General features: G+C 36.6%; 1 protein-coding gene across 3 annotated transcripts in view; it reads right to left on the reverse strand.

The window, feature by feature from the left end:
• Positions 1 to 20,598: 20,598 nt before the first annotated feature.
• Positions 20,599 to 24,520, reverse strand: part of LOC129720979 (semaphorin-2A) — a 248,267-nt gene continuing 244,345 nt past the window's right edge. For 2 of the 3 annotated variants that reach the window (XM_055672969.1, XM_055672967.1), the window contains 6 exons: positions 23,318 to 23,654; positions 22,941 to 23,257; positions 22,760 to 22,868; positions 22,453 to 22,531; positions 21,796 to 22,285; positions 20,599 to 21,709 (listed from right to left, as the gene is read on the reverse strand). In XM_055672969.1, coding sequence (XP_055528944.1) covers positions 22,460 to 22,531; positions 22,760 to 22,868; positions 22,941 to 23,257; positions 23,318 to 23,654 — 835 coding nt within the window. In that variant the 3' untranslated portion in view covers positions 20,599 to 21,709; positions 21,796 to 22,285; positions 22,453 to 22,459. The remainder of the gene's footprint in view (positions 21,710 to 21,795; positions 22,286 to 22,452; positions 22,532 to 22,759; positions 22,869 to 22,940; positions 23,258 to 23,317; positions 23,655 to 24,520) is intronic. The other variant, XM_055672968.1, reaches the window with a different exon arrangement.

The following is a 24,520-nucleotide window of genomic DNA, read 5'->3' on the forward strand; positions in this document are numbered from 1 at the left end:
CTCATAAGAACTGTTGTTTTTTATCTCTTTTTGAAGTTTTTTGCCTTAGTTTCTAAAGATAGTAGTATGCTTTGCGTCGAAATATTCTTTAGTTATAAAATCATATCATTAGGGACATTCACATATTACGTAACGCTAAATTATAGCAATTTTTAACACCTCCCACCCCTAAATACCGCAATTTTGCATGGGGGCCTCGCGCAATGGAACTCTTCGTTGAATATCCCCTTCTTCTTAGTACGTTACGTAATGAATGAATGACCTCTCATATTTGTTAGAGGTTTTGAAACTGCCATTCAGTAATTATATCCTTAATCGTACTTCATTGCAGCAACTGCGTGAAGTGAACCGTATGGATTTAATGTTATTTTTAGTATTATTATTATTATTAATTTCTATGAAACAGTCCAGCACTAGTGATCTGAATGCACTAAGACGGTGAATTTTATCAAATACGGTCGGTAGATTTCCTGTTGATCGAATAGCAATTCTCATGAGTTTCGATGAAAGTGCAAAGTTCTTGGGCGCGCTTAAAATTGATTAAAGCTACGGCAAAAATATCGCCAAAGAAGTTCATAACCAACATTACTTGTCCTCTTCATTTCTATGAACTTTTTTTTTGAAGTAGAATACTTCTCTCAGGAAGTTCGGCTACATAGGGATGTGAAATGAAAATCTAAAACTGAAAAAAGTGAGAAATATGTCCAATTTCAAATGCTAATAAATCGGTTAGTTTTCGATGGATTTCCTTCGTTTTTACTGCAATCGATTAGAAAATCTTCTAAGATTCCTACCAAATGCATGAAATTGCAATTGTATTATTCGAACTATTGTACTATTGAAAATTCTTAAGCCTTGTCAAAACACAAAATTCGACCTCTGATTGGTCGTTATACGATTGCTTTCTCAAGCACGGTCGGCAGAGTTATGGACCTAGTAAATTGGAAATGCATCATTTGGCTTATATAAGAGCTTCATCAGATAATAAACAGACATTTCATCGGATATTAAATTGAACAACTGAAATTTGAAGGCACAAATGAATATTTGAAGAGTTAATATTTTCTCGTTTTGCGCCATAATCCAAAGTTAATTATCTTCATCTACATGCATACTCTGACTATTATTACGTGTTTGCGTCGCTTAGTGTTTGGCTACGGTTATGCAGAACGCAAATAACGGCGCGATGCGATTCGGCAAGACGAAATGTATTGAAATGTATAGCTCTTCTTCGCCTTAAAAAGAGCTGTACATTTCACCACGGTAAGGCGAATCGCATCGCGCCGTCATTCGCGTTCCGCATAACCGTAGCCTTTGTTCCGTTCCCGTTTAATGATGTCGTATTAAATGTGCATATTATAATTCGGCAGCACTTCAGCTTTTCATTTGCACAAAATTTAAAAATATTCAATGAACTTCATTCAAAATATCAAACAAAAAGAAACTACAATACTGCCACTGAACGGTCAACGTTTGTTTACTAGAAAAAATGACTGACACGCAAACAGCCGGGTTATCTTTCTTGTAAAAGTATTCTACTTCAACCTTGCGGTCGTGGCTTTGCATACAACCTTCTTGTGATTTTTTTTAGCTGATATTCGCTGTTGTCAGTTTCAACTGAGAATCTATCACTGACAGTGAAAATTTGCAACACTGCTTTTAGCACAATCAATACATTTGTGAGACTACAATAGAAGATTTTCCGGAAGCTCGTTGGAAAGCGGCCTTGTGAACTAGAGGGTTTATGCATTTGGTTTGTTATGATATTGGGTACAGAGAATGGCTGAATATGCTCAATTTTGAACTAAATTAAACACTTATAAAAAAAAAATGCGTTCCTAATCAAGTTACCAGATATATTCTCAACACCTGGGAACTTAGGTCTTTTTATTTAAACTTTCAGCTTGTTTCGGCACTGAAATTTTTCAATCATGGTGACGCTTGGTTATTAGTATAGCACCCAGCACGTGGCGTACTCACTGGATAAAAATATATAGCATTTTTTCAACAATAAATCTTCATCGTACTCAATCGCGCATTGGCGAGAAACCGAAGCGACGAAAGCTGCGAGGATAAATAGCAAGTATTGCACGTAACAAGCGGAGATTGAAAGCCGGCCACGGCGGACCGATAAAACTGTGTACTTATACCTGTTAAGCAGCTCAGCCAGCCTGCCGCCGGGATTGATCACGATCGTTCGTTTGTTCGTTCGCTCGTTCGGTCGCATAGGTAAAAGGTGCTTCATCAAAGTGCTAGCGGCGTACTTGGCAAAGTGAACTTTCCGAAACACTAAACAAACCAAAGCAGTAAAGATAGCTCTGATTGAAGTGGTTTTTATTTCGATTAGCACTAGAAGAAAAAAAAAGTTCAATGCTTTGCTATTCTATAGCTAGATCAATTTCATAGCGTTACTTGTGGAATTTATATTCCAGACGGTGATATACTTTTGGTTGGTGAAATAAATGATAAATTTCATTTACAACTAAAGCCACATTTTTTTAAGTTTCATCAACTCCCACGCCTTTAGACAGGCTGGTTAATGGTTGTAATTTTAGCCACTATTACCCTTTTTTATCTAGCTTACTTTGCCTAGCGTTCTACGACAGCTGTCCAGTGGAGGCGGAAACTGAGTTTGAATGATAATAGCTGTTGGACTTAACTAGACCATAGTTCATTGACTGAGACGTTCGATTCAATACATATTACCATCAGATATCCTACCGATTGATTGATCTTAATTAAGAATAGGACATAGCGGAAAAAATCACATCTTGAACTAGTGTAAACTTACTGAGATTATTTTACCAGTCTTACTGCCACACCATTTTTAGGATGCTGTAATCATTTGGGTATTAATAGACAGCAAAGTTAGGCATAATAAAAAACTAGAGCGCTAACAGTCAAGATCTAGAAAAAATCAGTGCAATTGGAAAAGTGTTCAACCACAAACAAATCTATTTTTATGAAGAGAAAAATTTCCTTGGGATTGAAAGTTCATCTGGGTTACAAGTATTGAGCTTATATAGAGTGATAAGCGAGAATAAAATGTCTACAAAAGCGAGAGAGCGTTTCTAGGTGAGCCGTATGTCCGATTGATGCTTGGTAAGATCGAGAGCGATTGGATGGAGACCAGTCACTTGCCATCAACGACCCACAGTAAATGGAGACCGTGACAAAATTCCTTGGTCTGTCATAAATTTTCTAGTTTTGGAAAACAATACTCCAGTTCAATTAAATCTATAATACATTGCTTTTTTGTACGCAACTCTTGCTTCCCAATATTGTCCAAAGAAACAAACTAACCCTAAATGAAGAACAAAACTGAAATTTCCATCTACTCATAAAAGATTAATTTCGATGCTTATGCACTATACATCTTATACCCCACCTCCCCTTCCCTCCCCCCATCCAGCGAGCATTAGGCTTCTACGTGTTCCAATGCTCTTTGCGGATTCGCACATTAGCTTTCTTGGAGCACGCTTCCCAACACCAACACCAGTATCATCTACCTACCGGCACTTTATTGAAACGTCTCCCTTGGCAGACCGCAAAGGCCACACTGCTTGTTATTGCTTTGACTCAAACTGAACCGAACCGACCGAAAGTGCTCTCGGCCTTCCTTCGGTGGTTGGTTCGATTTCTGTGGGGAATTTTCCGCACGTTGAATATTTAATAGCACTAATACGTGGAAACCTGGTCCTAGGGTGGGGTGCATAGATACATGTACTGTAATCTGTGATTGCTCCGGCCGCCTTCCGTTCGAGGATTTGCTTCAATTACTTAATGGTCAGCAGAAAAGTGTTGAAGCAATCACTGTCCGGGCGAAGGTACATCGATTACCTTTTCCGTATGATGAATCCAATCTCGGGAAGGGGAATTTTGTCGGAATTAATTAATATGTTATCAAATCCGGCCATGATTGGGGTCAATGTGTGTCAAAAGGTCGCTTTCTTCCTTCCGTCGAAATCAAGAAAAAATCGGAGTAGATATTTTTGTTCAATAACATTCAAACTAGTCATTATTCAAAGTACAAATTCCATTCTACAAATTGGAAATGATAAAGTGAAAAGAAAAACTGCAATCGCTGGAAGTAGACCCCAATCACCGAATCGAAGGTAACAAAAGCTTTCGAAATGTACACGCAGTTTACCGACAACCGACTGGGCATATCGACCATTTGCGCCGAGGAGAGAGGAAAAAAAAGAGTAAAATTCCTGCCCCGCACGCCATGGGGATTGTGACCGGTCGGTAGCACGGAAACTCACTTAGGATAATCTGACTCCTAGTTCGTGAAGGTGTATCGTTACACCTAGTGACGACTTCCTACACTGATTGCATCACTGTCAGGAAAAAGATTTGAATTTCCTGACCCCCACAGGGAGAGAGTCACAAACAGTGTACACGGATGAATATTGCATATATTGAAGTTTCGACGTTGTTGAACATGAAGTTGCACTCAGGATTCAGTATCGCACTGGTGAGTTATACATAGTGTGATTAGATAGGTAGGTTGCTACGATGGTTGAGTTGTGGACCTGTGTTAAATCTAGTTTGGGCTGGAATCCGCCCTTTCTTAATATTCACTGATTGTAGAGCTAACCACCTGGTATTTATATTTTTACGATTATTACAATTTATTAGATTCATCAAATACCATTCAATCAAGTCGAGATTTTTTTCTTGTTAAAATAAGAAATAATGCTGACATTTTTTACTGTCAGTAAATTCAAAGATATTCAACAAAACATTTGTTTCGTTCATATGAGCGAAATCATTTCAAATCGCCTGGAAATACGCGAAAATTTAATCGACCATTTTTGATTTGAATGAAACTTTGCACACGTATTTGGCTTAGCAAACTGAGCATTTTTCACAGGGGGAGAGATTTTTTACACCCATGAGTTACATTCTAAAAGGGCGCATGCCTTTTGGCATAGGTTTTATTCGAAGCATTGTAGCCCAGAAACCGTTGGTTGTATAGAAAAACTGTCTGAGAATGAGTTGTAGGGAATTGAAAATGCACCATAAAAAATATACACTGTACAAAAAAATTTTTTTTGATCAAAAAAAAATTAAAAATAAACATTAAATTTCAATTTAAAAAAAAGAGTTGAATTTTTTTTAAAGAAACTTGACGTTAATATGCAACTTTTAAAAAAATGTCCAGGATGGAGAAATGAAAAATAATTTTTTTATGGTAGATCAATTTTTTTATGAAAATTCTAATTTAAACATTTTTCAAAATATTTGTATTCTGATGATTTTAAAAGATGCAGAGAGTAATTTTGAATCAAAAAGCTCTTGGTAGTAAACATTCTAAATGCATTGGTTTTCGAGTTACTTCTAATTTAAGCTCGAAAAATTATAATTATTTAGGAAAATACACGTTTCTCTTAATTTGTCCATGGTTCTCCAGCAAAAACCATACGTTCATTGGAATGCTTCATCAAAAATATACAATTCATTCTTTGACAACAAAACGATTGGGCGAACGGTTCTCAAGAAAAGAGTTAAACGTTCTAAGGATTACAAGCGCAAAAGAAATGTATGATTGTAATAAAAATTCATCAAAAATGTCATTTAGTTGGGTATCATATGAAGAATGTGAACAAGGAGTAACAGAATGCAGCAATATTTTCAAAAAATCTATAATGATAGCTGCCACACAAAAGTATTACTCTTTTGTTCCGACTTCAGAAAATAAGATACAAACGAAGCTGTTTTCAAAAAAAAAAATATAAGGTGAAACTAGTTCTGTAAAGTATCTATGTCATAAAAAAAAATGTTCCTAAGATAATAAAACTCGAAAACAAATATTTGATTCTTATATATATTTATATCACTTAGAACATTTAACTCTTTTCTTGAGAACCGTTCGCCCAATCGTTTTGTTGTCAAAGAATGAATTGTATATTTTTGATGAAGCATTCCAATGAACGTATGGTTTTTGCTGGAGAACCAAGGACAAATTAAAAAAACCAAAATTAATCCACCTAGCGGTCAGACCCAGCCTTTCTCATTCAAACTATTATTTGTAAAAATAGATTTACATGAACGCTTCAATCCAATAAACGTATATTCACTCTTTGGGTTATAAAATATTGATGTTGTAATCTATACATATAAAAATGCAAGCCGGTCTGTTTATCTGTCTAATCCATATAGGCTCGAAAACTACAAAACCAATCGACGTGAAATTTTGTATGTAGGGGTTTTTGGTGCCGTTAAAGGTTTTTATGATAGTTTGAGACCCCTCACTCTTCTGGAAGGGAGGGGTCCCATGCATATGAAACATAAATTTCTGCACAACTCGACCAAAGATAGCATTTTTAATTCTAAGATGACGACTTTCGGTTTCTGAAAACAGCTGAAAATGACCAAATACCACCCAATATGGGTATTTCCGGAATCGTTATAATGCACTGGAGCCATAAATCGGCAACTTCCGGTGTCTGGAGAAAACAACCTAAAATGAACGACTCGAACGATTAAATATGAGTATCTCCTGAACCAGAAAGATGCACAGAAAATAAAAATTGACCACAGACACAATCTTGAAATGACCAAATACCATTTAATATGTATGTTTTCGGAACTAGAATTTCGCCCAGATGACAGAAATTGATTTCACAGGCAATTTTAAAGTCCAAAATGACGACTTTCCGTTTCTGAAAAACAGCCCGAAGTGATCAAATACCACGGAGCCAGAATGTTACAAGAAGTTAAAAATTGACCTCAGACACCATTATGAATTGTAGGATGGCAACTTCTGGTTTCTGGAAAACAGCCAAAAATGGCAGATTTCCGTCTAACATGAGTATCTCCGGATCTAGAATGATACACAACAGCTAAAATCGACCACAGACCCCATTTTGGATTTCCGGTTCCTGGGAAACAGCCAAAAATTATCGAATAACACCCAATATTGACCTCAGGCACCATTTTGAATTGCTAAATGGCAATTTCTAGGAAACTGTCGAAAATGACCGAATAATACTAAATATGGATATTTCCGTAATCGAGATAATGCATAGAAACCAAACATTGACCCTGGACACCATTTAGAATTTAAAGACGACCACTTTTAGTTTCTGGAAACAATCAAAATAACTAAATACCTCCCAATATGGGTATTTCCGGTGTCAGATTGATGCCAGAAAGTCTGCTGATAATGACAGAATACCACCCAATATGAATATAGTCAGAATTAAGGCGATGCACAGTGGTTTAAAAGTTGATTTTGACGCGCTAAATTGATAACTCCTTGTACGTTGGATATACAATTATGACGTCTTCAGCAAAAATGATGGATAATACCTCTTGCATCTTTTGGTGCTATGAGATTTGTAATTAATCTCCCCAAAAGTGAGATAAAAAATTTATTTTTTTGCTCCATCGAGATACAGAGTTGGTGTCTTCGGTAAAGTTTCAGATATAACCAATACGACCAACTTTGCCGAATACAAAAAATTCGTATCTGTTACTCAAATTGACTTGAAGAGTTTTTATTGAAAATAGACCTGTCAAAACACATTTTTCAATGAAACATATTTTTTTCTATTTTCTATGCCTTCACTATGTTCTACCAAGTTGTTAGTAGCATCAATATACACAACTGTCTGGAAGGTACTATATTCGTATTGTTTGAAAAACTATGGGGTATTTTTTATTTTTTTCGCCATATTTCAAATCACTGTATCTTTCTTAGGGGCAGGTAGATGCAGATTCGGTAGTAAGCATATGAGAGTATAACAATAGAACTTTCAAACGCTAGTGGTTTCGCTAGTCCACGACTTTCTGCTGATAAGTTGTGTTCATAACAAAAAACCTCGTTTTTACAGTCTTTAATGATTTAACCAGGTAAAATACTAATATTGTAAACCAAGATAATTAATACTATTGCATTCAGTAGTAACTATTAATTATTTTTGTCGACCACCATGCAGTTGCCGGTTTCGACACATTCGTACTAGCAGCATCATAACATCATCAAGTAATAGCTTCTCGTGATTTCCGGCCATCGGCGAATGGACGTTACTACGGGGTCTGATGAAGCAAGCAGCCAGTTTATCCAATAGCTTTACGAGTATTGTATTCTCGATATCTGTTGAATTAAAGTTTTGAAAATAACTTGACACATTCCTAAGGTAAATTCATGTACCTTTCCTAATTCTTGTTCGTTACTTTCTGAGCCTCTTCTAAAAGCTGGCGGATTGAAACATTAAAATGGATGATTACGGCCAACCTATGCATTAATACATTGTGGACGCTTGTTGGTAGATAATATCACGGGTACAAACTTACAGCAGATGCTTGGTTGCACAACAGTAAATTAGTGTTTCCGAAGAGGCTCAGAGTATGTTAGAGAAGTGGTTCCCAATCTCTTTTGGTCCGCGGCCCCTTTCGCTAAACACAAAAAGCTCCGCGGCCGCCTTTGCGAAACACAGAGAGCATTGCGGCCCCCCAAAAGAATTTCAGATACAAGTTTGCAATGCAATACAGGTCTGCGTTCTTTAGTCTCATATCGTCCTGCAAGTCTAATTTGTTTCACGTCTTAGTCCTAATAGGCAGAATAATTGATAATCCGCTTTCACAAAGACACCTAGAAAGAAATTTTGATTGCCTATCAAATTTACCAACAATTTCGCAGCCCCCCCTAGATGAGCCTCGCGGCTCCCTTGCCGGCCGTGGACCCCCGGTTGGGAACCACTGTGTTAGAGGTTTATGGTAACTTTGCTTGTTCGACGGTTATCAACTTAGTGTTATAATAGTTAGCACTTTCATTGTTTTTGATTAAGAACCTTCGAGGTGAACCAAAAACAAGCATATGCAATTTACTTGTTCGGAAATACTTAAACTACGCTTGGTAGAATGGTCACCATAGATACGAACTTATTGCGTGGTATCTTGGTTTACAATATTAGTATTTTACCTGGTTAAATCATTAAAGAGTGTAAAAACCCAATCCGCACGAGAGTCACAATTAAAATAGGACTATTTTCTTACAATCGTCTCCCGACCGATTTAAAAATGATACGGAAAACGTTTTCGTAATCGAGTAACCATTACTTTTCATAGAAAAACTTGTGTTTATTTTCTTACAAAAGACACTAAGGCTATAATTAGAAAACAAATATTTATTTCATTTTGTCTCTGTGATAATTGAACTACAATTTATTTATTTTTCCCAGGAGGGTCACAAACGAAATCATTTCACTTGTGGAACGAAAGTATTTTTTCCTTAAGTAGTCACGGTGGTAATTAAAAGTACAAATGGCCTTTTGTCTTAGAATAGTCACCAAGAAATTAAGAGGCACATTTAAATTTTTCTTATAAATGCATAGTGACTTTTCATAGAAATAGTTTCCCCAGTTAGTCACTGTGACTTTTGTAAGAAAATATTTAACAAAAGTTTTGTTTAATAGAATTTGTGACCTTTTGAAAAAACTTATAAGTTATTAACACAGTCACAGTGATTTTTGTAATAATATTTTTTTTGGTTTAAATAAATATCAGAAAAAGTGAACATCGGGCTTTGACCAACAAATGTTACTATTTAGTCACCGTGACTTTTGTAAGAAAATATATGTTAAATGCTATTATAACAGAATATGTGATCTTTTCAATAGTTCCGTGGAATTTTAGTAACCATCCTTTTTTAACCATATAACAAAAAAAAAAATCAATTCAATTTAATCATGTTACATATTCCCTGAAACTAACGTTCGATTGCAATTGTCTCAAACGAGTCATTGAGTCAATTGATCTTTATTGAAAAATCTAAAGCTGGAGAAATGCATCTTGTTTACGAGAGTCATCAAGAATAATTGGTGACGAACACCTTAAGTTTGTTGGCTCACTAAAATGGGGGAAATGCTTGCTAAAAGCGGCGAAAGCAGTCGATTATAAAATTAAACCATAATATGATTTAGACGGTTTCCTTGAAAAGTTTCATATATTTTGTAACAAGATTACAACAGGAGTTACTTATAAACAGACATTTGCCTTAAAAGATCAACAAATTCAATTTTTCGTGCTTTCAAAATATTAGAAAATTTACATATACTATCTAAAACATAATTTTTTTGAAGGCGCATGAAAATTGTAAGGGGTAGGCGCTTCACTTTCTCCATGAAAATGGGATTGCATTTGAAAATAGCGCTTGGCATTTCATTTCTCGCAATTTCAACTTGTTCTATGTTATTACTTATATGTACACATTCAATCATTTCCAAATTTTATCGGCGAAATAAAAAAAAAATAAAATATCGATGTTCGGGAGTTGGTAACGAATAGTTTATTTTGTTTTAGAACTTCGTCACGAAAAACATTCTTTAATGTGTCGATAAAAATATGTCTCGCGGTGACAAATTAAAACAAAAACAGAAACGTTTCTGGTTTCTCCCATGAATAACACCAAGTTAAAAATAGGTAAATGTAAACAATTTCTAACAAACCACTTTGTGACAATTACTAAAAGTTTGTATAAGGCTCTAAGCCCCGCCTTTTCGACGCTTTTTCAGCATTCCTGACCATTTACATAACATATTCTCATACGAATATAAATCTTCTCTTAAAGGTCACCAACATGTCATTTGTGCGGACTGGGAACGAGGTTTTTTGTTATGAACACAACTTATCAGCAGAAAGTCGTGGACTAGCGAAACCACCAGCGTTTGAAAGTTCTATTGTTATACTCTTATATGCTTACTACCGAATCTGCATCTACCTGCCCCTAAGAAAGATACAGTGATTTGAAATATGACGAAAAAATAAAAAAATAGCCCATAACTCATACACAATACACAATACGAACATAGTATCTTCAAGAAAGTTGCGTATATTGATGCTACTAACAACTTGGTAGAACATAGTGAAGGCATAGAAAATAGAAAAAAATATGTTTCATTGAAAAATGTGTTTTGACAGGTCTATTTTCAATAAAAACTCTTCAAGTCAATTTGAGTAACAGATACGAATTTTTTGTATTCGGCAAAGTTGGTCGTATTGGTTATATCTAAAACTTTACCGAACACACCAACTCTGTATCTCGATGGAGCAAAAAAATAAATTTTTTATCTCACTTTTGGGGAGATTAATTACAAATCTCATAGCACCAAAAGATGCAGCAAGGTATTACCCACCATTTTTGCTGAAGACGTCATAATTGTATATCCAACGTACCTGGAGTTATCAATTTAGCGCGTCAAAATCGACTTCTAAGCCACTGTGCGTTGGTTGTATTTTGAAGTAGAATACTTCTCTCAGTAAGTTCGGCTACATAGGGATGTGAAATGAAAAACTAAAACCAAAAAATATGTCCAATTTCAAATGTTAATAAATCGGTAAGTATTCGATGGATTTCCTTCGTTCTTGCAGCAATAGATTGGAAAATCGTCTAAGATTCTTCTCAAAACAAATAATAGTAATTTTTTTATTCACTCTATTGTACTATTGAAAATAGTCAAGCCTTGTCAAAACGAAAAATTCGACCTCTGATTGGTCATTATATGATTGCTTCCTAAGCACGGTCGACAGAATCATATACCTTGCAATTGAAAACAGGCTATTTAGCCTATATAAGAGACTGTTACAGCCGAAGCCGCTCATAATAGTTCTAGACAGCGAAACAGTAGTCGTCTTTCCTTAGCAGCAGCACTAGCCCTGTGGTTGGTCACCACGTCTCAGGAGCAGCTCGGTTCATCTCAGCGTGTGTCGCCAGACTGCCATTATTCCCCCCGTGTTGGGGCAGCATGAAGATTGCCATCAGGAAATCCAATTTTGAACGTCAAAATGCCTTTTTCAAGGCAAATAAGCAAGTAATTGAGAGTTATTAATTTTTTGACAACACAAGCAAGCATTCTGTGTTGGATCCTAGCAATTTAAATCTGTCGCGCCCGTCTTATTCACTGAATGTGAAAGAGCTTCCACAGTACATGTTGTCCGTGTATATTAATTCTCCCACTGTTAGGGCAGCTCAAAGGTTGCGATCAGCAACCGATTTTGAACCGCAAAATGCCTTTTTCAAGGCATATAACCAAGTAATTGAAGGTATGGCATCAACACAAGCAGACATTCTGTGCGAGATGCAACCAAATTCTGTTGTAGTTGTCTAATTTTTACCTTATTGAGTTAACCTCCCACTGTTGGGGCAGCGCAAAGGCTGTGATCTGCATAACCGATTTTGAAAAACAAACTGCCCTGTTAGAACGCATTCACAAAAGCAGTTAGTTCGTCTATGCAGAGCTAATATGAAGTCGATTCAATCAATCAGCATGAACAGAATTTCGTCGTCATTCATCAGTCGGATGGTGAGCTGGATCAACCGTCCACAACGTTGACAGCAGTAGCAGCAGATATCAGTACTCAGCAGTCACAGAGGATAGCAGCGGGTTGCCCCTGTGGCTGCCTTCAAATTGAACAAATCACTTGCCCTGTGGTTGGTCATCACGTCTCAGGCTTCTGCTAGGCTGAACGCCAACGCGAGCGATCGGGCGAGATTTTTGCCATACATCAGCCGGCACTTCCTCTAATGGAAAAGTTGGATCATTTTATTCAGAAGAATATTACTGTCGGTAATATTACAGAGATGCGATTGCATTATATCCGATATGGAATTGAACAATTGTTCTTTTGAGGACAAATAAAACACTTAATTTGAAGAGTTTATAGCTTTGGGTACCAGTAGCAGTATGGTAACAGCCTCAGCGGTAGGTGCAGCCGGCACTTCCCTGAGGCCGATGTTATAAGGAAGTAAATGGGAGCGGCATGGCGAAACAGTTCGGGTGTGCTTAGACGCGCGTCATTATTTGTTGTTGATATTATTCCCCACATGAACGACGCGATTTCGTACGATAGCGGCGGTATTAGCGGTAGATGCATTTGCCAACACTTACTCCAGTAAAGCCGTGTCTAATTTTTAAGGTGAAAACACCTTTTTATTGTGTTGGCCGTGCGCATTAGGCCTCTGCCAGGCCAGACGCGAAAAGCGGCGCGACCCGATTTGCCCGGCCGTAGGTTAATGTACAGCCGTAAGTAGAGCTGTGTAAAAGTATTCTTCTTCAACCTTGCGGTCGTGGCTTTGCACACAACCCTCCTGTGATTTTTTCGACCCGAATTGAAGGCATTAAATACAATGTAAATTTGTAAGAATCTGGTTGAATAGTTTTCAGCCCCTACCGAGATCACCATAGTCCACTATGATAAACCACCGTCGTGCAGGGCTTTTTGACATGCTGAGCTGCAGTTTTATCTTATTTATTATCAAAAAATCATTTTAAACTTGTACGTTTCCTTCTACACGTTGATAGAACAATGTATTATTTTATGCACCATATTGCATAAGCTGTTTTTCAGAAATCATTCATTCGTTCTTGTCAGAAAACGATTAAGTTTCAATAGCTGTGTGGATGACTCCAATCCCAGTAATTGTAGATACTGAAGCTTCTGTTCTAAAACCGGTGTTTTTGTTAATCATTAATTCTGATAAGTCGATAGTCGACTTTATCGAAAAACTATTTCTTTTTCATGTTTGTTTATCAGCTTAATTAGCTTTGAGTAAAACATTTTAATTTTTGCAAAAATATTGAAAACGGCAAATTTTTTATCAGCCATTTTGCAATGTCCTGCTTGTGTTTATATTGTATGAATCTACTGAAAAGCTAATAATTGACAAAAATATACTTGTATTATACTCTATATGTTGATAAAGTAATGTATTGTTCACCATTTAACGTGCTTATCCGAACACAGTTAAGCTTTAACAATCTTGCGAAAATATATGTAGCTGCTGGATTTTTTTTTTCAAAAACTTTGTTTTTGCTGGTCACAATGGTAATGCTGGTAAATTGACTATTTTATCAAAACCCTGTTCGTTAGTCATAATAAGACATCAGTTCTATCAGATTCGAGTGTTTTATTACAAAACTATTGGAGACGTCCAATTTCGTTATCAGCCATATTGTAGGGTTCTATTTCTACTTTTTCTCTCTAGGTTTAAAAATAGTACAAACCTACCAAAAAGTCAGTAGTCCCAGGTAATATAAAATAATTTCAGGCACAGGGAATGTCTCAACAAAGTTTAAGCCGTTACATGTCCGTTGCGGACGCTGCAAGACAGCTCATATGCAGACTATCTACAACAAGCTCTTCGATTCGCACCAACGAAAACAAAAGGATTGGCCTGAAATATACCACGTATGCATTCCTGTTCACGTAGTGGAGATTGATGGTGTGGTCTTTGACTCGAGGCTGACCGTCGAAGATCGGTTAAACGCTGAAACCGTCCATTTAAAAGATTCCAGTCTTTAGCCAGTAAAGATAATGAATTGAAAGTAATTGAATTTAATTTCACTCGACAAGAGAAGTGTTGTAAAATAGGGTAACCATAAAAAACGACTGTGTTCGATGTATTCAATTCAAAAAAAAAAATCATAGCTTTTGAACCAGTTGATCAATTTTCAATCTTTTTGAATCATATTAAAGGTAACTATTTCTAGTTATAAGAGAAAATACCAGAAAAATAAATCTGCGTGCATTTATATGCGTAATATATAAAATTATTGAAATGTTTGTCATGTTTTAAATTGAATTTACTCAAATTTAAAAATAACATATCTTTAAAAATTCCTCCATTTATAGAGTAAATTATGCCCTTTAAAATGAGACCAAGAGATATTTTTTATGTTTGTCCCAATAAGAATGACAAACAAATGAAAAACGCATGTTTTTTATGAAAAACATTAATAACTTTGAGTAGAATTGAGATATTTACGATATCAGCATTGCAAATTATTTTCCTTGAAAAGCTCTAAAAGTCGTTCGAAGACAGTTTTAGGGTGAAACTTGAATTGAAAAAGTTAGAGCGCAAAATGTATTTTTTACAATATAAATCGGTTGTTTTCAAAGATAAAGAAAAACTTTTTCTACAAAGTTACTTAAAACTAATGGAGCTATAACATTGAAGAACAAGTTTTTCTTCTATCTACAAAGGTAAAAAAATTAAATACTTGATTGCATCGAAAACTTTGGTCACCCTAATTTTTGATAATTTTTCAATAAGCGCTTTATTATATGTAACAACTTTGTAGAAGAAAGTTTTTCTCTAAAACATTGCTAAAGAGCTCTAGACCCTAATTTCCCCCTAAATTTGTTTTCTGGACCATTGTGGAGCGTTTAGTGTGTAATTTGTGTTGAAAAAATTTGTGTTAAGGGAAAGTGAAGTGAAATTTGTTCTGAAATGCCAGGACGAACCAAAAAAGCTCGCTTTGATGCGGCTGCGAGGAAACGTCTTTTACAGTATTTGACCGAGACCGTTTAAGGATGTTTTGAAAAGTCTTTCAAATGACCAAACTATTGATGAAATTAAAGATTGTTTGACAGAATTACTTGGTTTTCCCCCCAACCAAGTAATTTTGATGAACCGCAAGTCAAATACAAAACATAATAATACTGGATTACACCAGGAAAATTACTTGGTACATTTTGATTCTACCAAAGTAAGTAATTTGAAATTTGTATAAAAAGCACGTGCTTTATTCAAAGTGCGAATAAAGTGGGAAAACTTGAAGAGACATGGAGGCATCCATAATCTCACGCAATACCGGAATTGTCAAGCCTATGGACATGGCACTCGAAACCGTCATATGTCAACAAAATGCCTGATTTGTGGTTACTCTTCCCACACAAAGGACATCTGTCCTGTGAAAGAGACCGCTGATAATTTCAAATGTGTAAATTGTTAGGGGTAAACGCAAATCAAATTTCTTTGACTGTCCTGGTAGGTAAAAAATATTTCTTCCAGACAGCGTAGGTATTCAAAACAACCTGTTGTCACTATTATTCATGTGAGTAATCAAAAAACTTTCAATACTGTTCAAGCAACACCAGCATTTCCTGTACTTAGTGTCTGTAGGTAATATTCCAAATTTAGAAAACAACAAATTAAAAACAATTAATCCTGTTCAGGCACCACCGGGCATTTCTTATGCTAGTGTAGTTTCGAATTCAAACAGTAACAAACCTTTCGTAGTTGGTGCTGAAAAGTCAGCCAGTATTGATTTAGGTCAGCGGTTTTCAACCTTTTTTGACCGCGTACCCCTTGGCGAATGTTCTCGCAAAGTGAGAGAGAGTAGTGGTAGATCATGTTGTGGTAGTCTAGTTCAGGTTAAAAATTCAACCATCGTCGTTTGTTTGATTGCTACAGTCAGGTTCTAAGAGCAATATTGAACAACAAATAAAGTATTATAAAAAATTGCTTTATCCGCCATTACTGATTTTTTTTTCGCGTTCCCCATGAACCGCGTACCCCATAATCTCCCGATGGTTTCGAGGAACGATGCTGGCCTAACAAGCCAGTCGTCGTAGGTTCGAGTCTCGGCTCGGGAGAAACTGTTAGTGTCAGTGGATCGTAGCGCTAGCCCCGCAATTGTCCTGTACACTAAACCGTCGGCTGCGAAATCTGTGTATGAATAAACAGAAGGTCAAGTTCCGAATCGGAATGTAGCACCAAGGCTTTGCTTTGCTTTACCCCATGAAGGCTTTCGAGTACCCCCAGAGGTACGCGTACCCCAGGTTGAGAACCGCTGATTCAGGTAGTCCAACTCCCGAGATGATTGATTACCTACAACAATCCATGCTGCAGCTAATGTCCGCTTTGTTGAACTGTAACTCGATGTACGAGGCTGTTCAAGTAGGTATAAAAATTACAACCAATATTGTTATGAAATTGAAATTCAGCAATTACTTTAAATAATGCTGTAAATTTTCTTAATTGGAATGATCGCTCTTTAAAAGCGAAAGAAGATGATGGTGTGCATATTTCAGCTGTGACTGAAACGCTTTTAAAGCTTAACATTAAACTTAAAAGAAACCCCAGTTCACAGGTTCGATAGAATTGATGTTGCCGGAGGTGGAGTTCCAACAGTTATCCACCATCGAATAAAACATCGTGTTATGCCCCATCTTGAAACGAAGGTTATTGAAAGTTTGGGAATTGAAATCGAAACAGATATTGGTATTTTGTTTATAACCGCAGTGTATTTACCTTTTCAATGCACTGGTGAGCGAAAAACCCATTTCTAGGGAGATTTACAAAAACTTACGAGAAATAAATATAAATTTTTTATCATCGGTGATTTAAATGCAAAACATCGATCGTGGAATAATGCACAAAGCAATCGCAATGGAAAAATATTGTTCAGCGATTGCTCGGCTGGATATTATTCAGTTTTATTTCCAAATGGTCCTACATGTTTTTCTTCTGTTAGGAATCCATCCACAATTTTCAAATATGCTATGCTATGCTATGTAAGGAATCCGTCCACAATTCAAATCAAAGTTATTCATGCAGTGATTTTGATTCTAATCATCTTCCCATAACTTTTTCCATATCCCGTGAAACTGTTTTAAATTCCACTAGGTCTGTGTTTAATTATCACAAGGTCAATTGGGATCGATATCGTACCACGATCGAAGAAAGCTTGAATTGTGATATTGTTTTACAAAATAGTGCTGACATTGACGGAGCATCAAATGATTTGTGCAGTTTAATTCTCAATGCCCGGAACTTTTCAGTTCCTGAGGCTAGAGTGAAATATAACACACTAATTATTGACAATGAGCTTCAACTTATTAAGAACATACGGAGTCGTCAATATCAAAGATCTCGTGATCCTGCTTTAAAAGTCATTTTTAAAGATTTACAAACGGAAATCAAACATAGATTCACACTATCACGAAATAAAAATTTCATGAGAGAAGTTGAACAACCAAAACCATATTTTAAACCCTTCTGAAACCTTCGAAGTCCATTCCAGTCCTCAAAGATGGTGATCACATATTTCTTACGAATAAACAAAAAGCTCAAAAACTTGCTCAGCGGTTCGAGAGTGTTCATAATTTCAATTTGAACGTAATGAGTCCTATTGAAAATGAAGTATCACAAAAGTATGATCAGATCACCACTCAAGAATTTCTTCCTGAAGAGGTACTGGAAACAAACTTGAATGACATACGAACTATTATCAAGAACTTCAAAACATGAAAGCACCAGGAGATGATGGGATTTTTTATATCCTCCTCAAAAGACTTTCCGAAAACTCTTTAAATTTCTTGGTAAAATTTTTAACAGATGCTTTGGATTAGCATATTTTCCCTCAAACTGGAAGAATGCCAAAGTCACTCCAATTTTAAACCCTGAAAAAAATCCAATTTGTTTACTCTCGTCTATAAGTAAACTTTTTGAAAGAATGATTCTTAATAGAACTATGACACATATCAATGTAAATTCAATTTTTGCAAATGAGCAGTTTTGATATCACCATGGGCATACGACTACTCATCAGTTACTTAGAGTAACTAATATGATTCGTACTAATAAATCTGAAGGTTATTTCACTGGAGCTGCTCTTTTAGACATAGAAAAGGCATTCGACAGTGTTTGGCAAAAAGGTTTGATAGTTAAAATGTCCAATTTCTGTTTTTTCTCTTTACATCACAAAAATGATACAAAGTTACTTGATAGACCGCTCTCTTCAGGTTAACTATTTCAATAGTAAATCTGATAGATTGCCTGTTAGAGCTGGTGTACCTCAAGGAAGTGTTTTGGGCCCAGTCTTATATAATATTTTTACTTCTGATCTTCCTGATTTACCACCAGGCTGTGAGAAATCTTTGTTTTGTGACGATACAAGCATTTCCGTAAAAGGAAAAAGCCTTCGTGTCATATGCAGTAGGCTGCAAAAAAGTCTAGATATATTTTCTTTATATTTGTAGAAATGGAAGATTTCTCCTAATGCATCAAAAACATAATTAATTATTTTCCCCATAAACCAAGAGTTTCTTTTCTCAAACCCACCAATAATCATGTTGTTAGGATGGAAGGCGTAATCTTAAATTGGTCTAATCAAGTTAAATACTTAGAGCTAGTTTATAATAAAAATCTTACCTTCAAGGAGTACATTGAGAATATCCAAACAAAGTGCAATAAATATATAAAATGTTTGTATCCTCTTATCAACAGAAATTCTAGACTTTGTCTTAAGAATAAACTGTTAATTTACAAACAAATATTTAAACCAGCAATGTTATATGCAGTCCCCATCTGGACAAGTTGTTGTACAACCAGAAAGAAGACGCTCCAAAGGATTCAGAATTAACTTCTGAAAATGATTTTGAAGCACGAATGAACTACACATGCTTACTTTTGTGGAAACATTAGAAAATATGGCAAACCAAACTATCAATAAGTTCCGACAAATATCGTTGCAATCCTTGATTACAAGGATTAGCTCACTTTATAGTCGATAAGATAGAGGTAAGATTAGGATAAGGTTCAATTTTAAATTCGTTTATTTTTTTTCTTGACAAGAAAGGTTTACAATTTTCATACAATTAACTGCGGAAGTAATAAGAATCTTTTAATGAAATAAAGCTTAAAATATATGTAATAGTGTTGATATGTTGATATCTGAATGAAAATTAGTAAATAGTTAATTCATCACAAAACATCTCCTCCCATAAAAAAAATAGAGTCGTTTTCCGGGTATTACTTAAGAACGGAAAAAACTACATCTTAAAAACTATTTCATTGTTCCTCAAACGCAATATTTTCGGATAAAGCTATTTCCTGAATCGATAATTTTTTATATTCCAAATCAGCATTTATGTTGTAAACACTGAAAACCTAAGATATATTTTTTTCAATTTTTCGGCGTCATGAGGATTGGTTTTTCTACTCATTTTTTATTTTTCCTATGTGGTAGTATTTTTGCATATTTTTTTTTTATTCTCGCTTATTTTCCGTCGGTCTAGTTCCGCCACTGTTGTGGCCAATCACCGACGCCCAGGGAGGCGACTCCACACCCAGGACCCTAACTCACGACCCGTTTATTAACGGACCGGCGCCAACGGCTTTACTTCCTCATGCGATGGAAGGCGTGATCCTAGAGATTTTTCGCCTCAGAAAATCTCCCGGTGTCGGCTAGGATTGAATCTAGACCAGTTGATTTGGTTTTGAGTGGATCACGCCACCTCACAACCATCGACACCTATGTCGGCGGTGGGATTCGAACCCAGGTGTCGAGTGTGGTTGGCGGAGACGTTACCAACCACACTAGGCCCCCGCTCTTTTTTGCATATATATTATAAAAAAATATTTCACAGCAATTTTTATCTATGAAGTTTTATTCTACGATGTACCGTAATCACTAACAACTTTGAATCCTGAAGCAAATGATTTAAAAGTTAACCTCAAGAAAAGATATTCAAATATGCCAGAAAAACTCTCCATGTATATAGACAAAAACAAGGAAATTTCTTCGAATGTGGTCTATAATCGGAGAAAAAATAAAATTAGATATATTTTCAATCCAATTTAAACAGTCTGAAGAAACTCAAAACGTAAAAAATGGTTTCACATCAAGTCATTGGTTCTTGAGTCAAAATTATTGAAAAGTTGAAGAGTTTTGATCGTCCTTGGAACAGCTCAAAGAACACCAGAATAGTAGTAGAATGCAGTCACCGTCGAAGAATAAACTTACCTTTTCGTACCGACAATCGCTTGGAACATGTTTCGAAGCTCAATCAGAAAGCAAAACGTAACCATAATTTTTTATTCAGTTTTTTTTTTATTTGGTGACAATTATTGTCATTATTAGATTCACGTACAAAAAAGCAGTTATAAGAAATCAAATTAAACATTGTTCTTACTTCTCAGTCTTAACCGTCTAATAGAAACTTAGGGCTAAATGTAATACTTTTCTTTATGTACAAAATGTTCGCGCTCTCATCATTCGAAGCAGCAGCAACTTTTTGCTTCGCCTTCTCTCTGAAGCCAGCAGCGGCTCTACGAACTACATTCATTCATTCCGTTTTAATAACATCCTCCTCATCATCATCACTCAAATGCGATTGCTTGCTTGCTTGCTTCTATCGATTCTTTGTGTTACTTCTTTAAATGTACTTTTGTTTTGCTATTCTCGCTGTCACGTCTGTTGTTTTTCTTTTTGTTTCTTGCTTTAATTCGCTACTTCCAGTTCGTATTTCATCGGGGGGGTGATATGTCTGCGGGTATTGCATTAATATCGAATTTGCTCCAAAAAAATACCGATTCTCTGTTTTTTGTTGTTGTTTTTTTTCTGTTTTGTTTTACTTCTGTTGCTATTAGTTCTGTGCTCTACGCATACACATACACACATTCGATGGATGTTTGTATGATGAAGTGAATTTCTACCAAGTTGAAGAGAGAATATATGCATACAGGATGTGGTTTTTTCGCTTGTCATTGCATGGATGAGAAAGGAGTTGCGTGATAAGTTCTGTATTTTTTGTCCCTATTACATTAGATGAGAAAGAGAAAGGGAGAAACGGAGGGGAGAGACTAAATGGGATGCTGGCAGGTTCGTGTTTCGTGTGTGGATTGATTTGTCTTATGTGTTATTTTTTGTTAGCTCACTGGGCCTCCTCTTTGCGGGGTTCTGAGGTTCGTGGCGTTAAATTGCTTTTCCTTTGATAAAATGCTAGTTTTGTTATCAATCTTTTTATCTACGAATTACCTGTTAGTGAAAAATAAACTAAAACTTTAAAAAAAAGAGTACTTTTTATGCTTAATCTCTGTGGTTCAGTAACGTCGTTCTTCTCTAACGGTGCAGTAGTCATTAAGCGTGCGGTATTTACAATTTGGGGTTCGGAAAATAGAGGCGTCTACAATCTGAAAAAAAAACGAAAACGAACAAAACCACTTAGTATAGAACCAAGCGGAATTTTTTCAACGGCGAAAAGGGAAGTGCAACCCACCTTGAAACGCTACACAATGCTCTACTGACGTCCAGAGAAAGAGATGAAAAAATGACAACCTCTACGATTTACTCCGGGGCTAAGATGATCTCTCGCAAGCTCGATGGAATTGGCTAGTAATAATTTATATATATATATATATATATATAGATTTTTCATTCGATTTTCCTCCGTTGTCGCAATTTTCCAAATAACTTCCGCTCAACAAGGAAAATCAAAAATGTGTACTTTACCCCATTGCACGGATCGAAACGTCGGCGAGTCGTCGTGAATGGTTTCGCGCGGGGATGAGATTTGTTCCAGCAATTTGTGATATACTTTCGCAATACTGTACAGCATTTCCTACTATTTTTTTGTTTGTTTTCTGTTTTTTTTTCTTCTGCTTCTTATTATTGGATCATTAAGGGTATCACAGTTCATTTAGTTGATTGTAGTACCCTACCAAAGGTAGTGGACAAGCTATTCGATGTTGAAGTGTCAATGTTTGGTCCTGCGAGCGTGAATGATGGGAGAGAAAAAAGAGTCAATAAGTGGGTTTCGATGTTCGGCGCAAGCTGTTTACAGCGGAACAGGAGAAGTGAGGTAAGGGTGCCCTCGGCGATTATGGTATCGAGAAATCAGTGATGATAATTTTCCGATTTACATTATCTGGCTTACCTTGATATCAGACGTTGGGATTGCGCTGGAAAACATCGTTGGGATGCTGATTGCTATAGTTTTGCTTGGATGAACATTGCTGCAAGTGGAAGAAGGCGGAAATCGATAAGTCAGCTGCAGATGCCGGCAAAGTTTCATTGTTTGGTAGTAAAACATAATATTTGCCGGGTCAGATGAGTTTTGATATATTTTTCGTGATTTTTATGGAACGTGTATTAGTTTACGAGTTTAGTGAAATCATTTAAAATAATTAAAATAGGAAGACGAAAAATCAATTAATTTTACGATAGAAAGAAAAAATACTCACTGCTTGCTTCTTCTCCCAGGTCTTCATCGCTGACTTGTACTTTTCGAACTCGTGGCACCAATCGGAGTAGATCTTCTGATAGTCATTGCTCTTATTCGGTGGAGTGCATCTGTGAAATAGACGAGAAGAAATTTTCGAAACATTAAACAAATTTGCTGTATGATTACGGTGAAACAATTACCTATGAGCGTCCACGGTTATATTGTAACTGCAGAGCAGAGACCCGCCAAGGTGACAATCGTACCGACCCCCGTCGGCTTCGTTTACCGAAATCACAACCAAGCCACGTTCCGTCGTTTCGATGTACTTCGTGGGATTGTACTTTATCTCGTAGCGTCCCTTCTCCTTCGAGTGGTGATACCAGGTGACAGATTGGTCCTTCAGTATTTCCGGCACCTTAACGAAGCATCCCAGGTGGACGCTTTGTCCGTAGGTGACGATAATCTTCTTCTTCAGCACACTGGTATCGCAGATATCGTAAGTTTCATTACCGACATCCTTTTTTTGTAAAAATTTAAATCAATACAATTGTCATAAGTGAACTAAATAATTACCCACCTGCAGTAATCCCAACTCATACGGTTTGCAGGTGCTGGTGTCCTTATCCCATCCACAGTACGGATCCTTGACGCACCGGTAGCAGCTATCGTACCGTCGGTTGCACATGGCCAAATCGACCTGCTTGATGCGATAATCGGTGGCCACGTACAGCGACTTACGGGACTGGCTAATCTCCATCACCTGGATCGCCTCGTTCTGAGCAATTTCGAAAATGTCCAACAATTTCGACTTGGACTCCCCATTGGAGAGGTAGTGCACGATCTTGTAGATACGACCCGCATTGGTTCCGATGTAGTAAACAGTATACTCCTGATTTAGAATGTCAATTTTAATTCTGAAAAGTAAAAAACAAACAGAAAAATAAATCGATTGCAATCTAATTTTCAACAATTTGCATAGCAAATCATGTATGCTTAATTGACTTCAAAATTCTGCACAACCACCGCAGTCCGGTGCCTTTCGTGCATAACTCAATTACCCATCTGTGCGCGCTAATTACGATCAAACAGACGCCTGAGAGGTGCAAAATCTCATCACCGAATTCCGCCAGAGTAATCATTTTCAACCACAGTGACCTAATTGGCAGGCAGTATCCGTTCGACTAGCAATCAATTTGAAGGGCTTTTTTTTCATTCCCCATGCCTACACACACATACGCACCACATTTTGGGGCTCGGTGCCCGAAAAGTGCTCGTAATCATTGTTGATGAACATTTTCGCCACACCATAGGAAGCCACCTAGTTATCGACCGGTTGGTCAGTTTCATCAATTTGTGGTCGACCATCATGATACAACACACTAGCACCCCAACCACCACTCTTCTTTCACTCTTCATCTTTCTCTGCCGATTGGGTTTTTGCGGATAGAGTCGAAATCTGTTGCACTCCGCGCGTGTATGTGTGTTCATGACAAAAATTGCACTTAATGAAGCAACAAATTGATTGCACATCGAGTTGAGCTCGTTTGATTAATTGATGTCTAATTTTATTATTCCGTCGAAATTCGCACAGATGATGAACATTTGTAATTGATAACGAATTTTACCGTGAATGAATCGGGTTTTAATGCATTCGGACAATGCCAGCTGCTGGTACGCACTGTTGCAGGATTCCTGCTAAAAACAAACAATGAACGGTTGCATAATGACGACCTATTCAACGTTTGCTTTAAAATGTAGCCAAATCGCTTTTGTTAATTGA

This window comes from Wyeomyia smithii, chromosome 2 (genome assembly GCF_029784165.1).
Source record: "Wyeomyia smithii strain HCP4-BCI-WySm-NY-G18 chromosome 2, ASM2978416v1, whole genome shotgun sequence".
NCBI classification, from domain to species: Eukaryota; Metazoa; Arthropoda; class Insecta; order Diptera; family Culicidae; genus Wyeomyia; species Wyeomyia smithii.